At 33.8% G+C, this 26,552-nt stretch overlaps 1 protein-coding gene and 2 pseudogenes across 1 annotated transcript in view; 1 reads left to right on the forward strand and 2 right to left on the reverse strand.

Annotated features, from left to right (window-relative positions):
• Window positions 1-4,453: 4,453 nt before the first annotated feature.
• On the reverse strand, window positions 4,454-5,453 carry LOC111629374 (annotated as a pseudogene).
• Window positions 5,454-10,786: 5,333 nt separating this feature from the next.
• LOC111629375 lies at window positions 10,787-11,786 on the reverse strand (annotated as a pseudogene).
• An 8,528-nt stretch (window positions 11,787-20,314) lies between these two features.
• LOC111629381 (thyroid transcription factor 1-associated protein 26-like) overlaps window positions 20,315-26,552 on the forward strand; it is a 28,721-nt gene continuing 22,483 nt past the window's right edge. The window contains exon 1 of the mRNA XM_023373273.1: window positions 20,315-20,446. Coding sequence (XP_023229041.1) covers window positions 20,382-20,446 — 65 coding nt within the window. The 5' untranslated portion in view covers window positions 20,315-20,381. The remainder of the gene's footprint in view (window positions 20,447-26,552) is intronic.

The following is a 26,552-nucleotide window of genomic DNA, read 5'->3' on the forward strand; positions in this document are numbered from 1 at the left end:
AGAAACCGTCCGTGTTGACATTTTCTTTGACAATAGTAGTATAGGCCTATAAGTTTTTCAAAGGTTATTGACTACAAAATTTGAAGAAAAGTTTGTAAAGCCTAAAAATCCTATCAGTATTTTATTTCTACATTAACACTCAGATACTGTACTTAACGAAGATCAGCAATATATAATAATTTCATGATTTGATGAATTTTGTTCAAAGCATTTCAGTTTTGATGCAGGAAGAAATGTTGAACAACTACATAAAAAATAAAAGTCAACGTTTGTAAATAACAAGAAAGATAAAAAAAAACATTAAAAAAATTTAGTAGTTAAAGAGGTTTACAATGTTTGTTAAAATTTAAATAACAATTTATAATTTGAAACTTTTTTAAATACAGTGGAACCTCGGTATACGACCTTAATCCGTTCCCGATGTTTGGACTTATACCGAATTGGACGTATACCAAACCAACCTTTCCCATAAGAAGTAATGTAAAAATGATTAATTCGTTCTCGTGTAAAAAAAATGGCTGGCTTTAAACACCTCGCTTTCCTGGCTAGTTCCTGCTTGATTTTTCATGAGATCAGCGTGTATCTTTTTAGCTTTCTCGCAAATAACTGTTTCCGATACGCTGTCTCCAGCACTGTTTTTCAGTTATCCAAAGCAAAAGCAAAAGCAATTTCTCGACATGATCTAATGTCTTCGATCTCTGTTTAGAAATTGATTTAACCCCTTTCGCAACGTTAGCAGATTTAATAATGTCTTTATTTTTTACGATTGTCCATATCATCGTTCTCGGAATACGGTAAACAACAGTTAAAATCTCGAACACGCATGCCACTTTCGTATTTCTCAAGAATCTCTTTCATCAGTTCCATTGTAATTCTAGTCACTTTTTTAGTTTTCTGTTGCTTTTCATTTGCCTTTTTGGGATTCGTGATTAATAAAAATAATAAAATTTTACTTACGAATTAAAATCAGAAGAAATTAAACAAAGTTATAAACCGTTGTACCGCGAACGTCTAGTCTGGTCTAGTACACCGATAGTGCTAGTTATTCATTGATGGCGCATATAATTGAATTATGTCGTATACCGAACAAAATTTGTTTCGTCCAAACAGGATGTATTCCGAACTGGACGTATTCTAAAGCAGACGTATACCGAGGTTCCACTGTATCTGTATCGTTATTCTCAATTTATATAGTAAAACCAATTCAAAAAGGAATACAAATAAAATCAAGAATCAAATAGAATTAAGAAGTGGGCGAGTTTCCGAGAATCAAGTTTTCGAGAACAAACAACGAATGTAATCCTGATTTCCTCCGCCTAATCCGCTGAAACCACTGATGGGCTAAAACCCCACTAAAAACACTACTAAAATTTCATATTACGTCTATAAATCAAAACGTTTAATATTTACAGTAATGTCATTAAAGTACTAGAAACTGCGAAATTGTAACCTCAGCAGACCTTCCATATAGTGCTGCTGATAAGAACTCATTAAATATCATCCCTCTTTAAATGACATACCAGCAGTTCTAAATATATTAATTTATTGTAACATTCTAAGAAACATGCCCGAATTTTCAATCTTTTAAGATAGTAAAACATAAATAATTATATTAATTAAATTATCAACAACCGTGAGGCAGATAATAGTGAGGGCTTATTACTATTATCTGCCTCACGGTTGTTGATAATTTAATTAATATAATTATACCAAGGGCTAGAAGCAACTTTTGTAATAATTTCAATAAATAATTATCTTGATGTGGTCTAAATATGGCTAATTTTCATACTTATCACACATTGTAGATCAAGTGATGAAAACTGAGAATGGGATCATATTACCTGTAATGCTGTTAGCTAGTATTGCATACAATTAAATTTTATGCTTGTGTGTTATTACCGGTTGGTCTTTTCTTCTAAAATGTTATTCAGTACGTAAATGTGCGTTCTCAGGATAAAGATCGTCTTTAAGAGCAAGATCATCATATTATCCTTATATGTGTCAGAAATTCTGCTTATAGTCATCTATGCGAGATGGTTAGATTGATGAGGGACTATAAGTCCGAAATGCATTGCCAATGTCAATAAAAGCGTAATAATTTTTGGATCTGATGTCTGACTCAGTTTTCATCACTTGACCTACAAGGTGTGATAAATCTGGAAAGTTTCTTTTTTACACTGCCATTATATAAATACTGCAACAAATACAGCAACAAATACACATCGTTTTGTTGCTGTTCTGAGATTTATAAGAATACATTTTTTTCAAAAACAAAATTACTCCTTTTATCGTTCTTTATTTCCATCAGTACGTGTTGTCACTACTAGTTGTTACTGAAGAGCTAAAAACCAAGAGAATAATGTAGGCCTAAATGTAATGCAATTCGCGTTTTTCATGAACTATAGAGGACGCTGCATTTCTACAAAATGGCTACTTTATGTGGGTCGCTTGTGACTAGTAATGTAAAATTAATCATATATTACTGTCCGATATAATGATATATGCTGCCTGTAGCTACTTATCGAGAAATTATATAGAAGGAGAGCAATTATTGTTAGCGGGACACGTCATTATGTGGCATCGAAACAAATGAGTGAGATCGTTCTATACATATTTGTGCCCTTTGTGTTAAAAAACATCAGCTTTGACATTGTCTCATCAGGACCGGATTTACAAGTAAAAAGCCTCGACTTTCGAGGGACCTCAAACATTTGTACAAAAAAGAAAATTGAAGTCAGATTTTGTAATAAGCATTTTTTACAAACCAACAAAATATACTTCACTGTTTATTTTGTGTAGTATTTCATTAATTTTTTTATAAGAATTAACATAAGATCTTTTTTTAAAGAAATTGATAAAACCAATTTAAAAAAAAATTTTTAATGAAATGGGTATAAAAATTTAATTAAACTTAGTTATAAAACAGAAGACTAGTGAAACCTCACGTCTTTTTCTTCCAATATCCGTATTAAATCAGAGTCATAGTCTGATTTAATTATTTTCTTTTTAAGATTGACTTCTAAAATTGTTCAGGGTTGGTAAGGGACCTTACAGAGTTCAGCTTAGGGCTTCGAAATGCTTAAATCCGGCCCTGTATCCTACACAAAATTACTGGCAAAATTTTAAACTTTAACAAAATGTTTTAAAATTGACAGCATAACTTGTTTATGAAAGCTGGACAATCGGGAAACTGCCAATTCTTAATTAACAGTCTAATCCACTCTTTCAGAATTCAGAGCTCATAAATGTAACCGATCAATTTCCGAATAATCATCTGTTTTTCCCGTTTTTCGTGTGTGAATAGACTAAAACTTATACCAGGCTCTCGTAAGGCTTTGAAATTGTAATTTGGAACCAACAGTAAGCGTTGCTTTTTCTATCGCTTTTCATCTTTACTGCTGTAAATACACAAGAATAAATCAAACGACCCAGATAGAATAGTTTTGTTTTTAAACACCAGAGGGCGCGCATCCGGTGAAAAATGCTAAAAGCTGTGGTCATTTTGTTAGATTTTACGCTGCCAAATCCTTGTACTGTCATCTCCTCATTTTTTTTTTTTTTTTTTTTTTTATGATAAAACTACTTGTGGAAACTTTGCGAATATTTTTTAAAATCCATTAACAATTCCGATAAATGTTTTACTACTCTCAAACTTGGCTTCATTGAAAGTTGTTATTCACTAGAATTTCCGTTAAATTTCGTTATTTCCGCATGATTTGACAGGTTTCTTTACTAACCTGTCAAATCTAACCTGGTAATTCGTGAAAACAATGGGAATAAGTTAACACATACTGCCATTTTGCCTTGTGCGGAGTAATTAGTAACTAACTAGGAATTAATTCTTTAAAAAATCACAAATTAATCTAATGATTTCACTTTGAATCTAGTAATAAAAATTTTTACGTGTGTAATAGTGATTTTACTATAAAAAAGGAACGTTGCTATCTGGCATTTACCTGGTGTAGTTTATAAATAAAAAAAGAAAAAATACTAAAACTTATTTTAAAACGGAAACCTGTCTAACCGGAAAAATATTCGTACCACGAGATTCCAGTTTTCACAAGTTTTATTGTATTTATCGTGTCCTCGTACCGCAATTCATTTAAAAAATTAAATAGCAATGAATTTTCATATTTTTAAATAAATTGAAAATTTAAAATATCAATTGGTTTCAAAGAAATGAAAATGTAATAGTCGAATTAATTAACAATTCTGGAAGAGATCGTGTTCAACAACTTTCTACTGTGACGCCATTACACCAGAGACACAGCATGTGTGTAGATGGCTGTGGCTAAACGCATTTTTTAAATTTAATTTTATATTTTTTCATACGTGTGAATATATAATAATAAATTTGTTTCGTGTTAAAATCAATCTTGAGAAATGTAATCATAAAAACTTTTAATATTTTTAAAAATATTTATTTAACTTCGAATATGATTTATTCGAGCGTAAAAAAGTGAAAAATTACATTTCAAATAAAATAAGATGACAGTTTAATATTTGCATCCTCTAACATACGATCTCATATTCTTCCCACGACAACGATTCTTCCAACCATACCTACAAGTAAAATACTGATAATTACATAATTGAAATTCTGTTTATACGAAATTAAACATTACTAAATATTCTACATACCACGCATTAAATTTATGCCTTTTGTAAATTAATTTAGCACATTTAATATCATCTGTAATGTTGTTGTCCAAAAGTTCTTTAATTAAAAAAAATACATTATGTAATTTTATGTTATTAAGACAATATATTAGAAACTAGAAACGAGACATTTTGCCTTACTCGAACACCGGATTTTGCATTCATTATTCCTTCTGGGAGGAGCACACCAATATCAATCATTAATCTAACAGAAGAAAAAAAACTTTATTTAAAAATACAGATAAATATTGTATTTATGAAAAAAAACCGAAAAAATACTTGAAAAATTCCATAATCTTTGCTTCCGTTTCTGTTTCTGTTTATAGCTCGACTGTTAAAATTACTTTCGTGTCTTATCAAACAGACCCCTATAATATGTATAAAGTTATTTAATATATAAAAAATTTCAGTGAAATGGAGGATATAATATATATTTTTATCTATTAATAAATTATTTTAAACTATAGATAAAAAATATTACAATATTTTCTACTCACAATTAGAAATTTGATTTCTTGGAATACCGTTTCTGGCTAAAATAGATGCCATTTCACATCTTTTAAAAACCTTCCCTTTTGCTATCATGGCGAAAATTATAGAAATCATAACGCAAACTACTGAAGTTGTCATTCTGCACATTCAAGCTTTAGTTTGTTCTATTCTGATGAAAAACAGTAAAGGATTTGCAGTTTTTATACCGGTGTTTTCCACAATTTGTATGTTTCCACTTGTTGAAAAGAAAGAGCAGTTATCTCATTTGTTTTCTTAAAATTGCGCAAGACGAAGAAATAGGAAACAGCATTTCAATACTTTTAAATCTAATTTCTATTCACCAAAATGTCATGTTAATGATGCAACTTCCTTCTCCATTCTCTATTAGAGGGTCTTTAGAATAAACGTAATTTTAGAAAAAGAAATATTTGCTATTTAACTTAATTCGTTCATANGATGTGCGTTTGCAATCGGCGCGAGTAGAACAAACTTTTTGTTCCTAGTTGTGATTGCAGTCGCGAACAGCCGTCAAGGTTGTAGTTGCCTGCGCGGCTGGAAATCGCAAGGTAAGGATCTGCTCTTCCGTGGCCGGAAGGCACAAGGATAGTTTTTTTTTACTCTTTCTGCCCTGTGGGCATCAAGAGGGCCTTTTTTTGCAAGCCCATTATGGGTTCGGCTAGGCCCACAATGGTGCTGCCGGGTGGTGAGGGACGGGGCCCGACATATCCGAACGGACCACCCCCCGAAAAATTCCTGGGGATTTTTCGACCCGTTCGGATTCGAACCCGGGTCCCCCAGAGCGGTAGGCCATCTGACCCGGTACAAGAATAGTAGAGAGGTTGTGGTCGACGTTTTTATCGCTAAAACATGAACGTCGGACGTTCGGGCCGCCTTCCTGTAAGCATGGAAGTCTGACTATGGCGTTTGGAACGTCAGTGGAATCATGCTCGACGTTCCAAACGCCATTGTCAAACTTCTAGGCTTACAGGAAGGCGGCACTGAACGTCCGACGTTTACGTTTTCGCGATGAAAACGTCGGCCGCAACCTCTCTAGTCTCCTTTATGGCGGCAAGCGCAACTTACGCCTATCCTATCCATGTATAAGCATAGCCTCTTCTGTGCCTAACAAGGACCCAAAAAATTATTTTACAATATTCACGTTAATTTATTTAACTGTAAATTCTTTGAGTTAATTAAATTTACAAACTCAAATACTGTATTATTCTCTTTTTTACTATATTTTAATTTGGTTGGATTTACTTAAACGTAAAATATAAAATATTCGATAATTTAAAATTTAAGTTTTAGTTTACTACAATAAATTTTAAAAATTATTTGACAATTTTTATATTCTTCAAATATTATATGATAAAATTATAGCGAATTTATATTAGTATGCAATAGAGTCGTGCCGGTCATCTATCTAACATCTTTCTGGGAAAAGTTTTGAATTAAAATAACATGACTTTCGGTTCGTATTGGACATTCATATATACTTAATCGGGGCCTTCCGTACCCAAGCTTTCCGTATTTGGTCTTGATTTTCATATATCTAACTTTCTCTCAATATTAAGGAATGACGGACGGACGACAGTGGGAATTTATGTCTCCAATTTTTTTTTTTAAATTGCGGCCCAATAACGAGTAAAATTTTCATTAAGTCTGACCCTATTCGAGAAATAACACGTGACTACTTTTATTTTTTATCTCTTCGACCTTTAACCACCAAAATTTAATAGCATGAATACCCCAAATATAGAAATAACCATGCCAAGTTTCAAAATTTTTTGCTCATCCAATCCCGAGATACAATGCAAAATAGACGTCGATACGCAAACACACACACTCACCGAATTTTGTAAAGGCGTATTTCTTTTACATGTTTGGGCCTCTGGAGTATCAAAATGTTTATAAATGAAGAAAAACTAGGGGCTCAAAATTTTGCCGATCACTATACTTTTCCTGTTATATTCTATAAAATCCGGGAAAGGAAAATCTATAATGTTTGTTCATTTAAATCATAAGAAAATCAGAATGGTTATTAGGCCCGCGGTCGTCATTCTCTCAGTTATCTGGCCCGCTGTGAAAAAAGTTTGGTGACCTCTGGAACAGAGAATAATGATCAACTTTAAATTAATAACTTGTAATTTTTATCTTTTCAGAGAACAATCGCAAAGCTTTCTATTCAATCAGTGGATTCTAAATGTTTCATTAGCTTTCTATGTCTACTCAAAATTGCAATTCTCTGCTGTTTCGATTCTAANAAAAACTCGGATATAACTGGCTGGATCGAACATAGTAATTTACAAAACTTATTAAAATATCTCCCAACGTATAAAGAATTATTTTTATTTAAAAACGGATAAATAGAAAAAAAAATCACGGTTAATCCTCAAAGGATTTCCTTACCGTGTATAACAGCCTTTTAATACATCTAATACAGTATTTCAAAGAAATCAGTCCCCACTGTACTCGGTAGAGATTGGTTCGGTTAAGCTTTTGTTTAAGTAATATTCCGGCTCTTTCATCAGGGTTTTGTTTATGTCCCCAATTCCCTAATCGCTTAATTATTTAACTACTTCTTAAGTAGAAATAAGTCGAAACCAGTTACTTTGTACTCGAATATTTGTAGTCNCTCATAGCCGATTGGAGGAAAGCAGCGTTAATCGCAACTATGTACTGTACTGTATTCAAGAGATGTTTCTCAACTACAATTTATTTAAATCATAAGAAAATCAGAGTTTTTATTGTATTTCAGTGTACTGTACATTTATAAATGAAATAAATTAAAATAACTCTACACCCTTTCAAATAATTTTATTTGACGTGATACATTTATTACTATTAATATAGCCTTTTCTCAGTTACTTATAACTCTTCGTTATCCAATTTATTTACCTTCGAAAAGGGGTTTTTCTCCGTACATCTGTTTAAATCAATACAACTGCTTCAAAACATCCAACATTTATTGATATTTAAACCATAATACGTATCAATAAATATATTTTTAAAAATTTAATTTTTTACTAGTTTAGTGTATCCAAGNTTCTAGTTGGTTTTTTGACAAAACTTCCCGCAAAGACTCGGAAAAACTGTTGCTGGCCACTGCCACTCCGAGAGGCACATTTCTCATTCGTAGAAGTGAGCATACTACAGGTAAGAAATCTAAAGCAAATTTGTAAATATAGTTTAAGATTTTTCTTAGTATTTTCTTAAATTTCAATAAATATATTTTTAAAAATTTAATTTTTTACTAGTTTAGTGTATCCAAGATGATGTAGTTATTAGTACTATAGTACTAAAGTACATATTGTACTTTATGACACATTTTGTTACAATTAATATACAGATTGCGAAGAAATAGGCCTTATCTACTGATTTTACACAGATTGAAACGTGCTTTTATTAATTTTATTAACCTTGATGAACGTATTAATAGCTGTGTGTGTATACCTGAATATTTAGAAGACACAATCATGAGTGTCAATTCTATAAAAACCGTTTTAGAACTAGATGAAGAGTGCAAAGCGAACAAAAACTTCCAAATTATTTTACAATATAAATGCAGAATACTCGTGAAAATAGTCGAATATTAGTCAAAAGGCAATCTCTATTATATTAATAATAATAATAAAAACTATTCATTTCAATGAATTGATGTATAAAAGTGAATTCACTGAATTTATGTAGCGCTAGTAAAGGTGCGCGCGATTTACGGATTATGTGAACGCTCTTATAATGAAGTTAACTGACAGAATAGAATAAATGCTAATTCCACTCAATTCTTATAAAACGAGGCTTATAAAACGAGGAAAATTAAAACTTGCTATAATTTTTCCCACGATTGTTAAAATTGTAAAGGATATGATTTTATCTCTCTGTGGAGTATTTTATCTCTCTTATCTTTCAAGATGAGATATTGAATGCGTCACCAGGAACTTGGCGACGAGAATTTGNATTTTTAATGAAATGGGTATAAAAATTTAATTAAACTTAGTTATAAAACAGAAGACTAGTGAAACCTCACGTCTTTTTCTTCCAATATCCGTATTAAATCAGAGTCATAGTCTGATTTAATTATTTTCTTTTTAAGATTGACTTCTAAAATTGTTCAGGGTTGGTAAGGGACCTTACAGAGTTCAGCTTAGGGCTTCGAAATGCTTAAATCCGGCCCTGTATCCTACACAAAATTACTGGCAAAATTTTAAACTTTAACAAAATGTTTTAAAATTGACAGCATAACTTGTTTATGAAAGCTGGACAATCGGGAAACTGCCAATTCTTAATTAACAGTCTAATCCACTCTTTCAGAATTCAGAGCTCATAAATGTAACCGATCAATTTCCGAATAATCATCTGTTTTTCCCGTTTTTCGTGTGTGAATAGACTAAAACTTATACCAGGCTCTCGTAAGGCTTTGAAATTGTAATTTGGAACCAACAGTAAGCGTTGCTTTTTCTATCGCTTTTCATCTTTACTGCTGTAAATACACAAGTATTGCATACAATTAAATTTTATGCTTGTGTGTTATTACCGGTTGGTCTTTTCTTCTAAAATGTTATTCAGTACGTAAATGTGCGTTCTCAGGATAAAGNAATCAAACGACCCAGATAGAATAGTTTTGTTTTTAAACACCAGAGGGCGCGCATCCGGTGAAAAATGCTAAAAGCTCTGCTTACTTTTTAACAGTTTACTCTGGCAATTCATTGCACTGTCTTCTCCTCATTTTCTTTTTTTTTTTTTTTTTATTTTATGATAAAACTACTTGTGGAAACTTTGCGAATATTTTTTAAAATCCATTAACAATTCCGATAAATGTTTTACTACTCTCAAACTTGGCTTCATTGAAAGTTGTTATTCACTAGAATTTCCGTTAAATTTCGTTATTTCCGCATGATTTGACAGGTTTCTCTACTAACCTGTCAAATCTAACCTGGTAATTCGTGAAAACAATGGGAATAAGTTAACACATACTGCCATTTTGCCTTGTGCGGAGTAATTAGTAACTAACTAGGAATTAATTCTTTAAAAAATCACAAATTAATCTAATGATTTCACTTTGAATCTAGTAATAAAAATTTTTACGTGTGTAATAGTGATTTTACTATAAAAAAGGAACGTTGCTATCTGGCATTTACCTGGTGTAGTTTATAAATAAAAAAAGAAAAAATACTAAAACTTATTTTAAAACGGAAACCTGTCTAACCGGAAAAATATTCGTACCACGAGATTCCAGTTTTCACAAGTTTTATTGTATTTATCGTGTCCTCGTACCGCAATTCATTTAAAAAATTAAATAGCAATGAATTTTCATATTTTTAAATAAATTGAAAATTTAAAATATCAATTGGTTTCAAAGAAATGAAAATGTAATAGTCGAATTAATTAACAATTCTGGAAGAGATCGTGTTCAACAACTTTCTACTGTGACGCCATTACACCAGAGACACAGCATGTGTGTAGATGGCTGTGGCTAAACGCATTTTTTAAATTTAATTTTATATTTTTTCATACGTGTGAATATATAATAATAAATTTGTTTCGTGTTAAAATCAATCTTGAGAAATGTAATCATAAAAACTTTTAATATTTTTAAAAATATTTATTTAACTTCGAATATGATTTATTCGAGCGTAAAAAAGTGAAAAATTACATTTCAAATAAAATAAGATGACAGTTTAATATTTGCATCCTCTAACATACGATCTCATATTCTTCCCACGACAACGATTCTTCCAACCATACCTACAAGTAAAATACTGATAATTACATAATTGAAATTCTGTTTATACGAAATTAAACATTACTAAATATTCTACATACCACGCATTAAATTTATGCCTTTTGTAAATTAATTTAGCACATTTAATATCATCTGTAATGTTGTTGTCCAAAAGTTCTTTAATTAAAAAAAATACATTATGTAATTTTATGTTATTAAGACAATATATTAGAAACTAGAAACGAGACATTTTGCCTTACTCGAACACCGGATTTTGCATTCATTATTCCTTCCGGGAGGAGCACACCAATATCAATCATTAATCTAACAGAAGAAAAAAAACTTTATTTAAAAATACAGATAAATATTGTATTTATGAAAAAAAACCGAAAAAATACTTGAAAAATTCCATAATCTTTGCTTCCGTTTCTGTTTCTGTTTATAGCTCGACTGTTAAAATTACTTTCGTGTCTTATCAAACAGACCCCTATAATATGTATAAAGTTATTTAATATATAAAAAATTTCAGTGAAATGGAGGATATAATATATATTTTTATCTATTAATAAATTATTTTAAACTATAGATAAAAAATATTACAATATTTTCTACTCACAATTAGAAATTTGATTTCTTGGAATACCGTTTCTGGCTAAAATAGATGCCATTTCACATCTTTTAAAAACCTTCCCTTTTGCTATCATGGCGAAAATTATAGAAATCATAACGCAAACTACTGAAGTTGTCATTCTGCACATTCAAGCTTTAGTTTGTTCTATTCTGATGAAAAACAGTAAAGGATTTGCAGTTTTTATACCGGTGTTTTCCACAATTTGTATGTTTCCACTTGTTGAAAAGAAAGAGCAGTTATCTCATTTGTTTTCTTAAAATTGCGCAAGACGAAGAAATAGGAAACAGCATTTCAATACTTTTAAATCTAATTTCTATTCACCAAAATGTCATGTTAATGATGCAACTTCCTTCTCCATTCTCTATTAGAGGGTCTTTAGAATAAACGTAATTTTAGAAAAAGAAATATTTGCTATTTAACTTAATTCGTTTATAGTAAATCATAAATAAACCACTTTGGTCTTTTTAATTAATTAAATAAAATATATGAAAAAAATTTAAAATAATGATATTTGTTGTGATATTCTAATTTAACGCAGATAATACATTTATAACGTAAAGGCTATCTAAATAAATTTATTTAAACATAATTTGCTTAAAACTACAATAATATGATTTGATCTGTTAAATCTTTTTCTATGGAATAAGATTTATCTTCTGGAGATAGAAATATAATTTTATTTTTGAGTTTGTTCGGATTAAAATGAAATCGATTTCCTCGCTGCAATGTAAACAAAATGATTATTGATTATAACTTTTAAATCAAAGATGAATTTTTCTAAAATATAAAAACTCTTATTTTCTAAGCTATTCTCTGTCAGTTCGGTCTGTCTTTTCTGATTTCATTTAATAATTGTAAGACGCAGAGAATGAGATCAAAGTCAAGATTAATTTTTTTTAAAAATTAACATTTAATTTGGTAATTAAAGATCGTGGAGGTGAGGATATAGAAAAAGTCATATCTCGAGTGGAGTGGAATTTAATGAAGATTTTGCTCATTACAATAGCATTTACAGTTTTTTCTAAAAAACTCATTTCTACTGTCAAAAGTAAGCTTTTTGCCATTTTATAATAATTAATGATATAAAAAGTTTTTAATAAAATTTTATAACAGATGTCAGCACATACAATTTTAACTTTATTGCCGGGAAAGTTATTCAACTGGTTGCTGGATTTTATATTTTATATATTTATTCTTTACACTGAAAAATTCTTTACAGCACATGAACGATCGAATAGAGCAGGGGTCACCAAACTACGGCACGCGGGCCAGATCCAGCCCGCCGCCGCACTGTGCCACAAATGAGCTAAAATATAATTATTTATATGGAGATATCATAGATTGTAGATGAACTTACTATGTAGAAAAAATTAAAATAAATGTAAGTAAAAATGCCAAAATTGGTCCAATCTGATTTTTGCATCTGACAGTAATATAATTTTAGGAAAATCAGTAAAATGAAGATTTCGGCTTTTTGCGACTTTGAAAATCAGAGCGCTTTTTGTGTAAGTACCTGCAATTGTTTCTAAAAAAAAAAGCGATTACGAGCTTGCTGCAGCGATCGTTTTTGTTTATTGGTAAATAAATATGTTGGTTGTCTTTATTTTTTGTGTATTTAATGTGCTGCATTGAACAAAATGGTTATTAGGCCCGCGGTCGTCATTCTCTCAGTTATCTGGCCCGCTGTGAAAAAAGTTTGGTGACCTCTGGAACAGAGAATAATGATCAACTTTAAATTAATAACTTGTAATTTTTATCTTTTCAGAGAACAATCGCAAAGCTTTCTATTCAATCAGTGGATTCTAAATGTTTCATTAGCTTTCTATGTCTACTCAAAATTGCAATTCTCTGCTGTTTCGATTCTAAAGCAATGGCCACACCTAGTGATTTTCAGCCACGCAAGCAACTCCAACTGCAACGAGTACGAGTTGCACGCATCTTGTCGTGGTCACATTGTTCCTTGGCGTTGCAACTCGGAAACACGTGACCTTATAATAAACCAACATCGATTTCGTCTGCTATATTTTTTTCTTTAATGCGAAGGAATATAGTTAGCAAATAATGGTACTTTTTATTTAGTTCTTTAGCTATATTTAAAATAATATTGTCGTTACTAAACTAAAAACAATCGACATTTTATATACAGAGTTCTAAAAATGATACTTGCGAGACTTTCGCTTATCTCTCGCCATCCCTGTGAGATAAGCGAATTAATTAAAATTATGGATTAAAACTCCACAGGCATTCGTGAGCCCGATTAAGCTTAATGAACCTCGATTCTAATTTTGTACCAGTCGATATTTTCACTTTCTGCCATGATGATAACTACTTTCAAAGTTGCCACCGTATGATGTAGCACAAAGGCTTTTGCTGATTGGATGTGCGTTTGCAATCGGCGCGAGTAGAACAAACTTTTTGTTCCTAGTTGTGATTGCAGTCGCGAACAGCCGTCAAGGTTGTAGTTGCCTGCGCGGCTGGAAATCGCAAGGTAAGGATCTGCTCTTCCGTGGCCGGAAGGCACAAGGATAGTTTTTTTTTACTCTTTCTGCCCTGTGGGCATCAAGAGGGCCTTTTTTTGCAAGCCCATTATGGGTTCGGCTAGGCCCACAATGGTGCTGCCGGGTGGTGAGGGACGGGGCCCGACATATCCGAACGGACCACCCCCCGAAAAATTCCTGGGGATTTTTCGACCCGTTCGGATTCGAACCCGGGTCCCCCAGAGCGGTAGGCCATCTGACCCGGTACAAGAATAGTAGAGAGGTTGTGGTCGACGTTTTTATCGCTAAAACATGAACGTCGGACGTTCGGGCCGCCTTCCTGTAAGCATGGAAGTCTGACTATGGCGTTTGGAACGTCAGTGGAATCATGCTCGACGTTCCAAACGCCATTGTCAAACTTCTAGGCTTACAGGAAGGCGGCACTGAACGTCCGACGTTTACGTTTTCGCGATGAAAACGTCGGCCGCAACCTCTCTAGTCTCCTTTATGGCGGCAAGCGCAACTTACGCCTATCCTATCCATGTATAAGCATAGCCTCTTCTGTGCCTAACAAGGACCCAAAAAATTATTTTACAATATTCACGTTAATTTATTTAACTGTAAATTCTTTGAGTTAATTAAATTTACAAACTCAAATACTGTATTATTCTCTTTTTTACTATATTTTAATTTGGTTGGATTTACTTAAACGTAAAATATAAAATATTCGATAATTTAAAATTTAAGTTTTAGTTTACTACAATGAATTTTAAAAATTATTTGACAATTTTTATATTCTTCAAATATTATATGATAAAAGTATAGCGAATTTATATTAGTATGCAATAGAGTCGTGCCGGTCATCTATCTAACATCTTTCTGGGAAAAGTTTTGAATTAAAATAACATGACTTTCGGTTCGTATTGGACATTCATATATACTTAATCGGGGCCTTCCGTACCCAAGCTTTCCGTATTTGGTCTTGATTTTCATATATCTAACTTTCTCTCAATATTAAGGAATGACGGACGGACGACAGTGGGAATTTATGTCTCCAATTTTTTTTTTTAAATTGCGGCCCAATAACGAGTAAAATTTTCATTAAGTCTGACCCTATTCGAGAAATAACACGTGACTACTTTTATTTTTTATCTCTTCGACCTTTAACCACCAAAATTTAATAGCATGAATACCCCAAATATAGAAATAACCATGCCAAGTTTCAAAATTTTTTGCTCATCCAATCCCGAGATACAATGCAAAATAGACGTCGATACGCAAACACACACACTCACCGAATTTTGTAAAGGCGTATTTCTTTTACATGTTTGGGCCTCTGGAGTATCAAAATGTTTATAAATGAAGAAAAACTAGGGGCTCAAAATTTTGCCGATCACTATACTTTTCCTGTTATATTCTATAAAATCCGGGAAAGGAAAATCTATAATGTTTGTTCATTTAAATCATAAGAAAATCAGAGTTTTTATTGTATTTCAGTGTACTGTACATTTATAAATGAAATAAATTAAAATAACTCTACACCCTTTCAAATAATTTTATTTGACGTGATACATTTATTACTATTAATATAGCCTTTTCTCAGTTACTTATAACTCTTCGTTATCCAATTTATTTACCTTCGAAAAGGGGTTTTTCTCCGTACATCTGTTTAAATCAATACAACTGCTTCAAAACATCCAACATTTATTGATATTTAAACCATAATACGTATCAATAAATATATTTTTAAAAATTTAATTTTTTACTAGTTTAGTGTATCCAAGATGATGTAGTCTAGTACTATAGTACTAAAGTACATATTGTACTTTATGACACATTTTGTTACAATTAATATACAGATTGCGAAGAAATAGGCCTTATCTACTGATTTTACACAGATTGAAACGTGCTTTTATTAATTTTATTAACCTTGATGAACGTATTAATAGCTGTGTGTGTATACCTGAATATTTAGAAGACACAATCATGAGTGTCAATTCTATAAAAACCGTTTTAGAACTAGATGAAGAGTGCAAAGCGAACAAAAACTTCCAAATTATTTTACAATATAAATGCAGAATACTCGTGAAAATAGTCGAATATTAGTCAAAAGGCAATCTCTATTATATTAATAATAATAAAAAAGAAAACTATTCATTTCAATGAATTGATGTATAAAAGTGAATTCACTGAATTTATGTAGCGCTAGTAAAGGTGCGCGATTTACGGATTATGTGAACGCTCTTATAATGAAGTTAACTGACAGAATAGAATAAATGCTAATTCCACTCAATTCTTATAAAACGAGGCTTATAAAACGAGGAAAATTAAAACTTGCTATAATTTTTCCCACGATTGTTAAAATTGTAAAGGATATGATTTTATCTCTCTGTGGAGTATTTTATCTCTCTTATCTTTCAAGATGAGATATTGAATGCGTCACCAGGAACTTGGCGACGAGAATTTGCTATTGGACATAGACATTGCAACATTGTCAAAAAAAGGGCAATGGAGAAAAGCGGAAAGACCCCAATAAAAGGCAATGACTGATGACGGCAGGGAGTTCGTTCGTCTGACCGAGGAGTCCGGGATCATCGAAAGTTCGCTCTCACCGGAGTTGCCCAAGCGCTCGGATACTTTATCTATCTAAGTGACTTTCCTCTCTCCAACGACTTATCCATCAATGCATCATTCCTCTATCAATCCGTTAAGTCGTGAAATCCATCAATCCGTCGTATCGACAACGCATCCTCAGATCCTTTACCAGGTATCTATGTAAACGCTATGCCAACTCTCTCTCTCTCCAACTTATAACTCGCGAATTAGTTAACAGTGGGGACAAAGCTTTAATACAAAATATTAACCTTAAGAAAATAAGTAACGGATAACCATAATTTCTTGTATAACTTGTAAATAGCTTAATAAACAGATATTTGTTATTGTTAGAATTGTGTATGGGGCACTTCCTTAATCCGTGCCATCTATCGTGTCGCCTCCATCCCGGATCCAATACGCTACCACTCGAGCAAAAACGAAATTAGCGGCCATCAAGGTTTCTGTGTCTGTCCTGAAAGGTGGTATCAGTCCTGACGAACTGGCCATCGCAAATGCGGTGTTGACCCTTCGGTTCCGTGGTACCGAAGCATAGGGGGCACCACGCCATCTTCGCGCATTGTCACAGTATGATTAATAATAGAAAAGCTACTTTTTAAATAAAATCTTTTAATAGCCGGGAAAGTTACGCAACTTGTGCTGGATTTTTCATTATTAGTATGCTTAAATAACTGAATAAAAAATAATGTATACCAAATTTTAGTTCTCACGAATATTCGCTGAATTCACTTAACGAAACGAGTTTAAAATAACTGGACTTCGTGAAACTCAAAAAACCATCTCAAAAACATCATTGTATTTAAATATTTTGTGTGAAACTCGCTAATCGGCTGATTAATTGAGTCATAAGATACCTCGCTCTATATCTGTACAGCTTGGGAGAATTTACCTTACACGGAAGATTTTTGATAACTGAATAGACACGATTACTTTTATCTGTCACAAGATCACTACAACGTCGTTATATTTCTTTAAATAAATGAATAATTTTAAAGTTAGGCGCAAAAATAGTATAAAATAATACCTTTTTCTGCTTTATATCTGAAATGAACGATATGTTTGTTTATTTTTTAAGTAATACACAGTAAAAATTTAAATAGCACAATTTAGAGAGCAAATTTATAAAATTTTTAATAATACTTTATTATTATGTTTGATATTTCACGCATCAATTATTTGCTTTTCCTATTGTTTGTTGATGACACAATGATAAACATATAGATGATGATATTTTGGATGAAAGGTCTTGATTCTCATACGTTCGTAATGGTTCTGATTTGAATTTAGATCTCAGACCGAATTCAAATCAAAAGCATTAAAAATGTAAAAGAAGTTTGAGATAGACAGGTTTTGAATAATAGAGGTTTTCACACAATAAACTGTAATAGGTTTTACTGGAGGTATGGTATTTTATTAATACAATAACAAGTACCGTACATAGCTGAAATAGGTATAAATAAAACATTTTTGAGATATCTTAACAGAATAAGTATGTCAATAGTTTCTACTATCTAATTTTTTTTTCAAGCAATAAGACGCAAGCCAAACTCGTAGCCGATTGGAGGAAAGCAGCGTTAATCGCAACTATGTACTGTACTGTATTCAAGAGATGTTTCTCAACTACAATTTATTCTATCAAAATGTAGTCGCTGAGTTTTGAATTTGTAATTGATACTTCAGTCCATAATTTGACATATGGAGATTTTGAGAGAAAATTATTTGAGATAAACATAAAAAATATATTGAATTTAGGCTGAAATGCAGGGGAAAAATAAATTTTGAGATAAACATGCTTCAGTTAGATAGGTTCAACTGTATTCCCAATGTATTCCTCAAACAATAACAAAACGTACAGTTTGAATATGAAAATAGATAAATTATAAAATGTTTACATACTGGGTAGTTTTAATTAAAGTATCCCTATTCAACGCGTCTAGAGAGATATTTAGCAGTTCAAATGAAACTAAATTTGGCATGACGACATTTCGGGACATGCGGAAAATATTCCCGTAAAAGAAATAAAGTACCAACATCTACCACTACGACACTTTTGGCAGACAACAAACATGTAATCTGTACAAAACATTCATGCTATTTAGAGAGTTAGCGATGCAAGAGATATACTTAATGTGGTTTCCAGTCCCAATGTATGAAACCCTAAGACTATAAACAGTGTGTTCGATGGCGACCATAATTAATGTTCTGTGATAATTCTCACACGCAGTATATTAAACTTTAAAAAATTTACAAATAAAATTTTCATTGGACGAACTGTAAAAGTGTCCTCTTTCGTTATCCCTGCGAAAATCATCAGGAAATAACAATTTTACGGCGGTATTTAGAGGCTATTCCCCCCTCAACATGCAAAACGTTTAAAAGTTTTCTCTGGCGGCGGCATAACTTATAAAAATTATACATTTAATAAAAGAATTTTTAGCCGGAACATAAGTAAAAACTTTGAAGAAATGAAAATTTCATTTGTAAAATTTTTCAAAGTTTAAACCTACCCCCCGGTAAAAAGCTTTTTAATTAAATGTATAATATATTATTTTTCGTTGTTGCCAAATGTCTGTAATCTGTATTTGATAAACACTTTTTAACAGTCCTGACAAAATCCGGAGAACGAGATAGACAAGCAGTAGAAACGCGTAATTAGCACTACTGGAGCCTGTAACAATATTCATTGGCGGTGCAACAACTAGTTTGAGCGAATTAAACTCTCAAATGTCCAGTTTCCTCAAATTGAACGATCATAATATTGAGAGCCTTTTTTTAAAACTCCGCCATGTGGGCACTAACAGGGACTCTTTCAGCAAGCCCATTATGGATTCGGCCAGGCCCACAATGGGGCAGCCGGGTGGTTAGGAACGGGGTCCGACATATACGGACGGACTACCCCCGAAAAATTCCTAAGGATTCTTCGACCCGTCCGGATTCTATCCCGAGTCTCTCAGAGCGGTAGGCTACTACAGTAATACCTCGACTTACGCACCCCGACTTACGCGAACCCGGAGTTACGCGATTTTCAAATCTCGTCGATTCGTCTTTTGTTTTAGCGCCACGCAACTTTCGATTACTCACTCCCCCACACTATTGTTCGGCTTACATGTTCGGACGTGTAGCGCGGAATCGACACATAGCTACAATTTATTTTGTGTTATTTATTTCTGTGTTCGTTATATCTACGGAGACTCGAGAGACTCTATGTGGTGATTTCTTGTAACCGTGAACGAATCAAAAGACGAGATAAAATTAACGAGAACATTTATTAGCTTACATACGTCCGACTTGGATTTTATACAAATTGCGAAATTATACCCCGACTTACGCGGTTATCTCTCGGTCCCACCTATCGCGTAAGTTCGGGGTATTACTGTACCTTGACCGCTCGGCCATCCGGCCGTCGCAATAATATGGCTGTAATCTATTAGCAAACATTTCTATGCAGTTTATTGAGAGTCTCGTGAGAGCATTCACTGTAATTCTTACTTTAAGAAAATATAGCAGAAGAAAATTATGAACTGAATGAACTGAAATTGAAATACTGTATATAAAAAATAAAAAGTTTATATTTATAAATTTAATAATAATAATTACATTATTATTTTCAAAATTATTAAAATATTTTTATTCTTTACATGAAAAAATATACAGCAGAAATATTTAGTCACAAAATAAAGTTTTTGAATTTTGTTTTTTTTTAAGATGTAAATTTTATTAACTGGCAACACTTTCACGTGATATGTATTCATTTGATCACTGATATTTGTGTTTAAATTTCAAAAAAATGCCTAAATTCAATAAAAATCAGAAATGTACGGTAAAAACTGATCAAAAGCCAAGAAATAATAGGTAAGTAAATGTTTATAACAAAACCAAAGTGAAAATTGAAATTCTGATCGATCAAATCCAAATATTGTACATTGTGGGTAGTTATAAATCGAGGTACACATTTAGAAAGTGATGTTCGACAGAAATTACGATAAAACTCAGTTTCATCTTGTTAATATACTTTATATTGAGATTCGGTACTTCAAAATTAGGCATTCTTAAGCTAGGCTGACCATAACGGCACAATTCTAGGACAAATGTAGCAAATTGGGACTTTGACAGAGCTGTAGAGCATATCGATAGGAACAAAAAAGTCAAACGAACCATGGCCGTACGGGCGACCCTTCGCGAGATATAGGCCCCCCAAAAATGCTTCTAATTAGGCAACGCTTTCTCTGCCGCCACTGCTCTATACCGAGCGCGCTTCTATTTCCCTATCTCTAACACATTGTAACTGACGACGGAAAAGGCCAACAAAACAGATTCTACACTCACCTTCGGCAGAGTCTCCTCCTCTCGCTACCCGACGACGACTGGCCCGTTTCCGATCTTGTTTAGGCGAGGACGGGGTAAGACCGCCGGTCACCGCTGCCGCTTCCTCCTCCTCGGCTATGTCCAGGAGGTCGACGACGACGAAGATGGGATCGCCCGATGTTTTTCGAACAATCGCATATAATCCAGGGTTTGCGTACAAGTATCCTTCGGTAATTAATTGGTAATAATCATGTTAATTTATTAGAATAGGTTAGGTTAGGTTAGAATGTGCGTCCCCACTGAACTGGCGTCCTCTTAACCCATAAGTACCCAAATATCGAATATTTACTGGAATATCACAACCAGAGCCGTAACTAGGCAGGTGCAACAGGTGCACCCGCACAAGGCCCACTTGGAAGGGGGGGCCCAAACTGCTGTTCACAAGAAATTATATTTTTAAATTTTTCCGCCTTTCTACAGCGCGGTTTGGAGATTACATTTCGCCTTAGTTAGACCCTAGATGTCTGCTCACCAGTGTTCCCAACTGTGGCAACTTTTAGAGGGACGTAGTGAGGTAGCGGAAACCTCAGACAAATCAGCCAAAAGTAGCGACTTTTGATATTTTTTAATTTATTTTTTGAGAATTTTAAATTTATGTTTATAGTTTTCAAATTTACAGATTTATCTCTACAGAGCTTTCTTACTAATATTATTACGGTATACAAAACTGTATTTCTAGATTTTTCTAATATGTAGAGCTAGAAATCTGTAAAGGTAACGTTTTGTAACAAAAATAAATCTGCTCGAGGATTTTTTTTTTTAAATTACTAAATTGAAAACGGTAACTCCCGAATAAAATCTTAGTCTCGAGGTTGTAAAAGGCGTGCAGAAATTCTGACATCAATTTTTGCTCTATAGTGCTACGCATATGTGGTGTATACCTGAACGGCGGATTAAGCGGTAAGTGAACTATGNAAAATTCTTTACAGCACATGAACGATCGAATAGAGCAGGGGTCACCAAACTACGGCACGCGGGCCAGATCCAGCCCGCCGCCGCACTGTGCCACAAATGAGCTAAAATATAATTATTTATATGGAGATATCATAGATTGTAGATGAACTTACTATGTAGAAATAATTAAAATAAATGTAAGTAAAAATGCCAAAATTGGTCCAATCTGATTTTTGCATCTGACAGTAATATAATTTTTAGGAAAATCAGTAAAATGAAGATTTCGGCTTTTTGCGACTTTGAAAATCAGAGCGCTTTTTGTGTAAGTATCTGCAATGAAGTTTCTAAAAAAAAGCGATTACAAGCTTGCTGCAGCGATCGTTTTTGTTTATTCGTAAATAAATATGTTGGTTGTCTTTATTTTTTGTGTATTTAATGTGCTGTATTGAACAAAATGGTTATTGGGCCCGAGGTCGTCATTCTCTCAGTTATCTGGTCCACTGTGAATAAAGTTTGGTGACCCCTGGAACAGAGAATAATGATCAACTTTAAATTAATAACTTGTAATTTTTATCTTTTCAGAGAACAATCGCAAAGCTTTCTATTCAATCAGTGGATTCTAAATGTTTCATTAGCTTTCTATGCCTACTCAAAATTGCAATTCTCTGCTGTTTCGATTCTAAAGCAATGGTCACACCTAGTGATTTCCAGCCACGCAGGCAACTCCAACTGCAACGAGTACGAGTTGCACGCATCTTGTCGCGGTCACATTGTTCCTTGGCGTTGCAACTCGGAAACACGTGACCTTATAATAAACCAACATCCACTTCGTCTGCTATATTTCTTTCTTTAATGCGAAGAAATATAGTTAGCATATAATGGCACTTTCTACTTAGTTCTTTAGCTATATTTAAAATAATATTGTCGTTACTAAATTAAAAACAATCGACATTTTATATCCAGAGATCTAAAAATGATACTTGCGAGACTTTCGCCATCCCTATGGATGGCGAGAGATAAGCGAATTAATTAAGATTATGAATTAAAACTCCACAGGCATTCGTGAGCCCGATTAAGCTTGATCAACCTCGATTCTAATTCTGTACCAGTCGATATTTTCACTTTCTACCATGATGATAACCACTTTCAAAGTTGCCACCGTATGATGTAGCACAAAGGCTTTTGCTGATTGGATGTGCATTTGCAATCGGCGCGAATAGAACAAACTTTTTGTTCCTAGTTGCGGTTGCAGTCGCGCCGGTTTTCGAAGGGAGCTTACCAATTAAGGAGAACGGCCGTCACGGTTGTAGTTGCCTGCGCGGCTGGAAATCGCAAGGTAAGGATCTGCTCTTCCGTGTCCGGCAGGTACAAGGATAGTTTTTTTTTTTTACTCTTTCCGCCCTGTGGGTTCCAAGAGGGCCTTTTTTTGCAAGCCCATTATGGGTTCAGCCAGGCCCACAATGGGGCTGCCGGGTGATGAGGGACGGGGCCCGACATATCCGAACGGACCACCCCCCGAAAAATTCCTGGGGATTTTTCGACCCGTTCGGATCGAACCCGGGTCCCCCAGAGCGGTAGGCTGCCACCTTGACCGCTCGGCCATCCGACCCGGTACAAGAATAGTAGAGAGGTTGTGGTCGATGTTTTCATCGCGAAAACATGAACGTCGGACGTTCGGGCCGCCTTCCTGTAAGCATAGAAGACTGACAATGGCGTTTGGAACGTCAGTGGAATCATGCTCGACGTTCCAAACGCCATTGTCAAACTTTTAGGCTTACAGGAAGGCGGCGCTGAACGTCCGACGTTTACGTTTTCGCGATGAAAACGTCGGCCGCAACCTCTCTAGTCTCTTTTATGGCGGCAAGCGCAACTTACGCCTATCCTTATCCGTCAGGTACAAGCATAGCCTCTTCTGTTCCTAACAAAGACCTAAAAAAATATTTTACAATATTCACGTTAATTTGTTTAACTTTAAATTATTTGAGTTAATTAAATTTACAAACTCAAATACTGTATTATTATCTTTTTTACTGTATTTTAATTTGGTTGGATTTACTTAAACGTAAAATATAAAATATTCGATAATTTAAAATTTAAGTTTTAGTTTACTACAATAAATTTTAAAAATTATTTGACAATTTTTATATTCTTCAAATATTATATGATAAAAGTATAGCGAATTTATATTAGTATGCAATAGAGTCGTGCCGGTCATCTATCTAACATCTTTCTGGGAAAAGTTTTGAATTAAAATAACATGACTTTCGGTTCGTATTGGACATTCATATATACTTAATCGGGGCCTTCCGTACCCAAGCTTTCCGTATTTGGTCTTGATTTTCATATATCTAACNAGGAAAATCAGTAAAATGAAGATTTCGGCTTTTTGCGACTTTGAAAATCAGAGCGCTTTTTGTGTAAGTACCTGCAATTGTTTCTAAAAAAAAAAGCGATTACGAGCTTGCTGCAGCGATCGTTTTTGTTTATTGGTAAATAAATATGTTGGTTGTCTTTATTTTTTGTGTATTTAATGTGCTGCATTGAACAAAATGGTTATTAGGCCCGCGGTCGTCATTCTCTCAGTTATCTGGCCCGCTGTGAAAAAAGTTTGGTGACCTCTGGAACAGAGAATAATGATCAACTTTAAATTAATAACTTGTAATTTTTATCTTTTCAGAGAACAATCGCAAAGCTTTCTATTCAATCAGTGGATTCTAAATGTTTCATTAGCTTTCTATGTCTACTCAAAATTGCAATTCTCTGCTGTTTCGATTCTAAAGCAATGGCCACACCTAGTGATTTTCAGCCACGCAAGCAACTCCAACTGCAACGAGTACGAGTTGCACGCATCTTGTCGTGGTCACATTGTTCCTTGGCGTTGCAACTCGGAAACACGTGACCTTATAATAAACCAACATCGATTTCGTCTGCTATATTTTTTTCTTTAATGCGAAGGAATATAGTTAGCAAATAATGGTACTTTTTATTTAGTTCTTTAGCTATATTTAAAATAATATTGTCGTTACTAAACTAAAAACAATCGACATTTTATATACAGAGTTCTAAAAATGATACTTGCGAGACTTTCGCTTATCTCTCGCCATCCCTGTGAGATAAGCGAATTAATTAAAATTATGGATTAAAACTCCACAGGCATTCGTGAGCCCGATTAAGCTTAATGAACCTCGATTCTAATTTTGTACCAGTCGATATTTTCACTTTCTGCCATGATGATAACTACTTTCAAAGTTGCCACCGTATGATGTAGCACAAAGGCTTTTGCTGATTGGATGTGCGTTTGCAATCGGCGCGAGTAGAACAAACTTTTTGTTCCTAGTTGTGATTGCAGTCGCGAACAGCCGTCAAGGTTGTAGTTGCCTGCGCGGCTGGAAATCGCAAGGTAAGGATCTGCTCTTCCGTGGCCGGAAGGCACAAGGATAGTTTTTTTTTACTCTTTCTGCCCTGTGGGCATCAAGAGGGCCTTTTTTTGCAAGCCCATTATGGGTTCGGCTAGGCCCACAATGGTGCTGCCGGGTGGTGAGGGACGGGGCCCGACATATCCGAACGGACCACCCCCCGAAAAATTCCTGGGGATTTTTCGACCCGTTCGGATTCGAACCCGGGTCCCCCAGAGCGGTAGGCCATCTGACCCGGTACAAGAATAGTAGAGAGGTTGTGGTCGACGTTTTTATCGCTAAAACATGAACGTCGGACGTTCGGGCCGCCTTCCTGTAAGCATGGAAGTCTGACTATGGCGTTTGGAACGTCAGTGGAATCATGCTCGACGTTCCAAACGCCATTGTCAAACTTCTAGGCTTACAGGAAGGCGGCACTGAACGTCCGACGTTTACGTTTTCGCGATGAAAACGTCGGCCGCAACCTCTCTAGTCTCCTTTATGGCGGCAAGCGCAACTTACGCCTATCCTATCCATGTATAAGCATAGCCTCTTCTGTGCCTAACAAGGACCCAAAAAATTATTTTACAATATTCACGTTAATTTATTTAACTGTAAATTCTTTGAGTTAATTAAATTTACAAACTCAAATACTGTATTATTCTCTTTTTTACTATATTTTAATTTGGTTGGATTTACTTAAACGTAAAATATAAAATATTCGATAATTTAAAATTTAAGTTTTAGTTTACTACAATGAATTTTAAAAATTATTTGACAATTTTTATATTCTTCAAATATTATATGATAAAAGTATAGCGAATTTATATTAGTATGCAATAGAGTCGTGCCGGTCATCTATCTAACATCTTTCTGGGAAAAGTTTTGAATTAAAATAACATGACTTTCGGTTCGTATTGGACATTCATATATACTTAATCGGGGCCTTCCGTACCCAAGCTTTCCGTATTTGGTCTTGATTTTCATATATCTAACTTTCTCTCAATATTAAGGAATGACGGACGGACGACAGTGGGAATTTATGTCTCCAATTTTTTTTTTTAAATTGCGGCCCAATAACGAGTAAAATTTTCATTAAGTCTGACCCTATTCGAGAAATAACACGTGACTACTTTTATTTTTTATCTCTTCGACCTTTAACCACCAAAATTTAATAGCATGAATACCCCAAATATAGAAATAACCATGCCAAGTTTCAAAATTTTTTGCTCATCCAATCCCGAGATACAATGCAAAATAGACGTCGATACGCAAACACACACACTCATTTATTTTTAAATACT

The sequence above is a fragment of the Centruroides sculpturatus genome, unplaced genomic scaffold (assembly GCF_000671375.1).
Source record: "Centruroides sculpturatus isolate CEXI.00-Female unplaced genomic scaffold, Cexi_2.0 scaffold643, whole genome shotgun sequence".
NCBI lineage: Eukaryota > Metazoa > Arthropoda > Arachnida > Scorpiones > Buthidae > Centruroides > Centruroides sculpturatus.